This window comes from Nelumbo nucifera, chromosome 4, assembly GCF_055504915.1.
Source record: "Nelumbo nucifera cultivar China Antique chromosome 4, China Antique-T2T, whole genome shotgun sequence".
Lineage (NCBI taxonomy): Eukaryota > Viridiplantae > Streptophyta > Magnoliopsida > Proteales > Nelumbonaceae > Nelumbo > Nelumbo nucifera.
The window spans coordinates 93,565,469-93,572,246 of record NC_142652.1 but is presented as its reverse complement, the minus strand read 5'-3'; the positions used below and the strand labels follow the sequence as shown (position 1 = coordinate 93,572,246).

The window sequence follows — 6,778 nt, the reverse complement described above, 5'->3', positions numbered from 1 at the left end:
AAGAGCAATGCCAATCCATTAAAACCACAAAGCCTTACAAGCTTTCAAAGCACACTAATCCTTGAAAATCTAGAGTACGTATTTTTCAATAGAGATAAAGGAAAAATGATTTTTTTTGCCACGTGGCAGAAGATTATAGGGAGACTGAATTGCCTGCTTAAATTAAAGAAGAACTTGATTTTAAAAAAGAATAAATTGCATCTCAGATAGGCCAAAGAATTGTATACCCTCCATCAGCTTGTGTTGGCTAATTAATAATACACCAGAGAAAGAAAGAAAAAAGAAGGGAAGATGAGTGAGAGATTCGTGACTTGGAAAAAAAAAAGTTGCTTTCGATCTTTTATTAAATGCCATTTATGTTATGTGATCACTGTGAGAGATGGGGAAATGGCTCTGTGGTCCTCACCTCGTGCCACCCATGTTGTGTTTGTGGAAGGTCGACAGACCCCACCATTCCATTGGGTCCCAAAAATTGAAACCAAGAGAGATCCTGCCCATTCAATGGATCACAACCCCAACTTTGCATAAATCAAAGGTCCTGATTCTTTCATGGGTCATTTCCGGATTATCACTTTTGAACTCTTGGATTGGTGTCAAAAACTCAAAAGGGATTCAATCCAACACCAATAGGCATGTGGGGTTTTTAAATGGATTCCAACTGGACATGGAAAATCAACATCTCATGTGAAGAGTATCCCCATTGAACCAAAACCCTCAAGAAGGAATCAACAACACATCCCATTGAAGCTAGGGTTCTTTGTTCTGACTAAAGAAAAAGAAAAAGAAAAAGTCAATGACATGGTAAGAAACTTGGGATCCTTGTTCCTATGTATTTGATGCAAAATTAGTGAGTTGGTCCAGGGCTTTTAATGCAAACTGAATCAAATATAATTTTGTCCAATTATCCAATGAAATTGAAGTGAAAGTCTAACTAATTCCTGTGGGATGTCTGATTTTTGACAAGCACCACCAAATTGGCAACCATGGTCTAGATCAACCTTTCAAGTCAATTTCTAGCATTAGAGTTCTTTCACGCGGGGACTCATAAAATGGACAGTTTTGATCTAGAGAGAGAGATGGTTTCTCTAAGACATACTTTAATCCAAAGTTATGCTTCTAATCAGTCTTTGTAAGCTTTATCTCCAGCCTCAAGTTAAAATGACACCCAAGAAAGGTACATTTGTTTATAAAGTAAGATCTCTCTCTTGTGCCCTTTTATTCTTTCTTGCTTTTTAAATAATTAAAAGACTCCCAGGTCTTTATATTTCAGAAAGTTCTTCCAATCTTGAGTCATTTGACAACCTAAATGCCCCTCCAACTTTAATAGTTGAAGTTTGTCTCTGAGTATTGGTCAAAGTTTTATAATTTGACAAAGATGCCCTTTGGAGCCGTTATAACTCTACAATTTTAAATTTTCGTATGCCAGTCAATGTCTGCCCTGCTAATTAAATCTAGATAAGCTCTAATTTTTTCAGAAAAAAGAAAAAAAAAATCTAATTAAGACCCAATAAATAAATTTGCCTAAGAAAATGAAGTAAGAAAATAATCTCATTATCTCAATTCTCGTAACTTGAGTCTTGAGACAGAATTCAAGAAGACATCCCACCCATGGCCATGGAGGGTCAGGCCCCACCATCTAGTGGTCCCACAGGGAGGAGACATTTGGATTGAAATTCACATATTTAACACCCATATATCCACCATGTATCACCATGATTCTCTCTGATACCAAATCCATGGGTGATGACGATGCATGTACAGTGCCCTGTAGTATATTAAATGTGAGCTTGATTGATCGAGCAGCAAGCTACCATGTTGTTGCAGTAAATTGGGGCCGTCCATTGGTTTGTCTACATTGATGTTATGACAACCCTGGCTTTATCATAAAGTTTCTATTAAAAATTTTCACAGAAGGCCATTACCTTCCATTGATTCAAAGGCTGGTTTGGCCAATAAGCTTAACCAGCATGCAAGCTGGATTGCTGGAATACTAAAATTTGGAGTTCCCTCCTGCATGGGTTGAGGTTGTTTCTCTCTCTCTCTCTCTCTCTCTCTCTCATGTTACTGAGTTTTCTTTTTTTTGGTTTTTCTGTATTTTCTATTTTGACATTTTCTCTACCGAGTTATAAATGCCAGTCCTGTTCACCTCATTTGCTTTCCTCTTACTGCTTTTCTCTCTCTCTCTCTCTCTTGGTTTCCTCCATTGCAAACCAAGCTTTATTTCTGGCTATCACAGGTCACTCTCTCGTCCACAAGGACGAAAACCCACCAAGGCGCCAACCAATTCAACAACGCTGCCTGTGGCCCTCTAAAATTCTAGAAAGAAACGGAAATTTTCCTTTGCGGCATCCATTGTGTAGATATTGCGTTTTGTCTGGGCTTGTTGTATGCTTATTCGTTTTCAATTTTCATTTCTCTTTGGCCCACTTCTGGAATTTGGACAGAACCCCAGCTTCTAAACTACTCTTCTACAAATATTATTTCTGGGGTTCTGGGTTTCTGTGGATTGTGTTATTTCTGGTTGACATTGGCCTATCTATGCCTTCTGAGACTCTATTTCTAAACTTGAAAAGAAGGCAATTTTCTTGCTTCTGTAGGTGTTTCAGAGAAGAAGATAAGAGGGGGTTGGATCACCAGGAGTGGTATATTTTCTTCTTTGAATTGTTTTGTGGTGGATTACTATTTCTCTGTGCTTCATTTGGGATGACATCTGGTGGGTAGAACAGAATATTGACATTAGGTGAGAATGTTATTTGGGTGGGCTAGATGGATTAGAACTTCTTTTCTTGATTTGGTAAAGCTAGCTGAAATCTCAAGTTGGGATTTAGTTTTTGGATCCTTATTTTCCAATTTAACAGCCAAGAAATGCATTTGAACTTCTTGAAGGGGGGACAGGGGAGGGGGGGGGGGGGGGCGTATCAGATGCTCTTTTATTTCTTTCTTTGTTTTCTTTTCTGAGGTGGTTAATGACAGAATGTTTTTTACCCAATGGGTACTTTGTACTTGCTTTCTCATGAATTTAAACTTAGGAGTTTCTAGGAAGATAAGAATTCATCAGTACAACACTTAATGCGGATAAGCGACATCTATCTTGCTTTTCAAGGAGTTTCAACATTGCAAATGAATGTGCTTGGTTTTGGTCTTGAATGTGGAACACTTATTAAGAGGCTTAGGTCTATGTTTAACATTTTGACATCGAGAGTATTTTCTTATAGCCATTTTTTGTTTTTACAGGTGGGGATGGACTGATTTTGCAGTCCACGAGATTAAGTCGGCAGATTGCAAGTGCTGCTAATAGGAAGGATTGCTCCTTGTATTTACCAAGAACCAGAAATGTCATCCAATGAGTCTCTAAATGCTGAGTTGTCTAAAAAGACATCATTTCTGGGTCTGAAGCTATGGGTTTTGATTGGTATTTGTGTTGGTGTTTTCATTGTTTTGATCCTTTCTATTTTGTCTTTATGGGTCACATCTCGAAGGAAAACAAGGAGGACCTTGGACAAGTATTCCCTTTTCCAAATACCCACCGTCTCAAAGGAAATCAAAGTGGATAGAGTTGGACTCAACAATTTTAATGATCATTGTGAAGGTGTTTACCTGACGGTGCATGACAAATCTAGTGACAAGGATTCAGAGAAGATGTTTGTTCATTTGGGAAGGAGCAAATCAAGTGAGGCAGATAACCTCAGCCAGTGCAGTTCAATTTATCAGCTGGAGCGAGGCTGTAGCTCTCAGTCAGGAGAAGAAGGAAGCTCTGGAAATTTTCGCAGGCAGTCCTCATTGTATGGACTCACATCAGCATCTCCTTTAATTGGTCTACCTGAAGTTTCACATCTTGGGTGGGGTCACTGGTTTACACTCAGGGATCTTGAGTATGCAACAAATCGTTTCTCGGCAGAGAATGTGCTTGGAGAAGGTGGGTATGGTGTTGTTTATAGGGGTCGGCTGATCAATGGAACTGAGGTAGCAGTAAAGAGAATTCTCAATAATCTGTGAGTATACTTGAATTCTCTCAACCATTTAAGAAAAAAATTATTTGGGTAATGCTTTCTTACCCTTCAATGGTTCTGAGTTTCAATTTTTTGTGCTTGTTCTGTGAACTGGATTTGTAGGGGGCAGGCAGAGAAGGAATTTAGAGTTGAAGTGGAAGCTATAGGTCATGTTCGACATAAGAACCTTGTACGGCTTTTGGGCTATTGTGTAGAGGGAGTTCACAGGTAAAATTCATTTTATGGATTTTTTTTGGTAATCTATTTTTGTTCTTCCTTTGCTTTGACAATATTTGCACAGTTGCATTTGTGGTAGATTAACTACATATACTAGGATACGCCACTGCTTGATTTTCCATTTGCTATCGTTATGATTTATGCAATGCCATTACTCTCTCTTTGTCTTGAATCTATCTGCCTCATGATACTAATAGTTTCTCAATATATAGGATGCTGGTGTATGAGTACGTGAACAATGGCAACTTAGAGCAGTGGCTTCATGGAGCTATGTGTCAACAGGGTTCCCTTAGTTGGGAAGCCCGCATGAAAGTCATCCTTGGAACGGCCAAGGCGTGAGTTCATCTCCCAACTTTAAACTGTTTGAGGAACTAACTGCTTTTGGGTCTCTGGGTTTTTGCCCTGAACCTTTGAACAATTTGCTGAAATGACTTTTCCTTCTTCAAATGCTCTGCAGTCTTTCCTATTTGCATGAGGCAATAGAACCGAAAGTTGTTCATCGTGACATAAAGTCAAGCAATATCTTGATTGATGAAGAATTTAATGCAAAGGTTTCTGATTTTGGTTTGGCCAAACTCTTGGGATCAGGAACAAGTCACATCACCACCAGAGTAATGGGAACATTTGGGTACATTTTCATTTTTGACATCTATATTTTTTTATCATGCTTCTGTTGTTCTGCATTCTACTTATTTTCTAATTATGAATGCAATTTTTTTGGGTGCAAAACTTAATAATCTGGTTTATTAACAGGTATGTAGCTCCTGAATATGCAAATACTGGCTTTCTGAATGAGAAGAGTGATGTATACAGTTTTGGTGTCCTCCTGCTAGAAACAGTTACAGGCAGGGAACCTGTGGACCATGGTCGGCCTGAAAATGAGGTAAAACAAAATATCTCCTAGTTGGCTAATAAGCCTAGTTGTATTGGTGGGAAATCTTTCTTCTTTTTGTCTCATTATAAGAAACAAGTATCTTAGTTCAGGAAAATTTGATAAATTACCCCATCTTCATGGTAGGTTAATCTTGTTGAGTGGCTAAAGATGATGGTAGGTACTAAGAGAGTTGAGGAAGTTGTGGATCCAAACCTTGAAGTTAGACCAACTACTCGGGCTCTTAAACGTGCCCTTCTGATTGCACTGAGATGTGTTGATCCTGACTCTGAGAAAAGACCAAAAATGGGTCAGGTTGTTCGAATGCTCGAAACAGATGAACACCCATTCCGTGAGGTGCTGAAAACTCTTTGCTGACTCAACTTGTCTGATTCTTCTTATCAATTTATAGTGTGCTCATTTAAGAAACTCATTTCATAGATATCTATACTCGTTCTCTTGGCAGGACCGTAGGAACAGGAAGAGTCAAACAACCAGCATGGAACTTGAATCCTTGAAGGAGAACTCTGGCTCCATTGACATGGAAAATAATGTTGAGACATCAGACAGTAATACATCTGAGAAATTTCATGGCTAGGATTGATGATTGCAACATAACCCAGTTGAATAGCCTCTTGACCATTCAAATTGTAGGTCTTTCTTGTAAACTCAAAAGATAACAGTGCAGAGTGTTGTCCATAAAAGAATTGCTAATGGGGTTAATAGAGCAACCAGATTGAGGAGTACCCGTCTGGGTTATTGGAGTGCTATCTCTCGGCTGTTGTGTCACTACCAATTTCTAGATGCCATAATTATGACAGGATGCAAAGAGGCGCCTTCAACTTTGAGGTTTCTTGCAGTAACCTAAAGAAAAAAGAAAAGAAACAAGGAGAAGAAAAAGAAGAAAATTTCTTTTTGTACAGATATGATTCATGGTTCCATTGGGCTTCCCTTCTTTTATACATGCTTTCCTTCATCTTGGGCTGGTAAAAAAAGACTCATTTAGCATCCCTTTTCCTAACCTGCTTCTGTATTATTTATTAAATAATTTAATGATTAATCATCCCTTTTCTCTTTTTCTTTTGCAGTAATGGGTTGCTTTCTTTCGCAGTTGAATGATGCTTCTCCCATTGTTTCTCTTTATCTTTTCTTGCCTTTTTCTTCTATCAAGCTTGGAGATGGATTGCTTTCTGTTTTCCTTTGCTTCATCTTGGGTGATGAAGAGAGAATAATCCTATGAAGTCTGTAGTACACCTCCGTGCAGTCAAATTGACCTTCATCATTCAATTTGGCTCCTTCTGTGAAGGCTAAGGGGGTTCATCATTGCATCATTTGACCGACCTAATTATCCTACCTGCTGCTCTATCTGTGGTTACTGGATAGTGATGGCACTAACATCTGCTTGGAACAGGTCCTTGATCAGATGTGTTAAGTGCAGTTCCAGGTTGTTGAAAGTTGAATCCTTCCAAGTCGACGGATCCCATCTCACTGGGCCATATCTTTGTAAACTCCCATGTGAGTCCTGCTGGGCATTTGCATTTCATATTTCTTCTGCAATTTTGAATAGAAGAGTTTGAGTTTGAGACTGAGGAAAATCATGTGCCCTTTGACCCACCCCACTTTCTGAATTGAAGAGTGTCTGTGTGGTAATCCAATGGAAGAGTTGACAACTTGACTCTTT

At 38.8% G+C, this 6,778-nt stretch overlaps 1 protein-coding gene across 2 annotated transcripts; it reads left to right on the top strand.

Annotated features, from left to right (window-relative positions):
- Window positions 1-1,807: 1,807 nt before the first annotated feature.
- On the top strand, window positions 1,808-6,174 carry LOC104610611 (putative receptor-like protein kinase At2g42960). Of its 2 annotated transcripts, none has more exons than XM_010277322.3 (8): window positions 1,808-2,024; window positions 3,235-3,992; window positions 4,113-4,217; window positions 4,439-4,561; window positions 4,684-4,854; window positions 4,980-5,109; window positions 5,245-5,454; window positions 5,564-6,174. In XM_010277322.3, exons 2-8 carry the CDS (start codon window positions 3,334-3,336, stop codon window positions 5,693-5,695), a joined length of 1,530 nt encoding a protein of 509 aa, XP_010275624.1. In that variant the 5' UTR covers window positions 1,808-2,024; window positions 3,235-3,333; the 3' UTR covers window positions 5,696-6,174. The 2 variants fall into 2 exon arrangements, with proteins under 2 accessions (XP_010275624.1, XP_010275616.1); XM_010277314.3 differs by lacking the exon at window positions 1,808-2,024 and adding an exon at window positions 2,165-2,642 and having other exon boundaries at window positions 5,564-5,982.
- The last annotated feature ends 604 nt before the right edge of the window (window positions 6,175-6,778 follow it).

Excerpts from the sequence above, each read along its gene's own strand:
- LOC104610611 (XM_010277322.3), top strand. The coding sequence starts at position 3,334 with ATGTCATCCAATGAGTCTCTAAATGCTGAGTTGTCTAAAAAGACATCA. Across the intron at positions 4,218-4,438 it reads TGTGTAGAGGGAGTTCACAG|GATGCTGGTGTATGAGTACG; the intron begins GTAAAATTCATT and ends CTCAATATATAG. Across the intron at positions 5,110-5,244 it reads ATGGTCGGCCTGAAAATGAG|GTTAATCTTGTTGAGTGGCT; the intron begins GTAAAACAAAAT and ends TCTTCATGGTAG.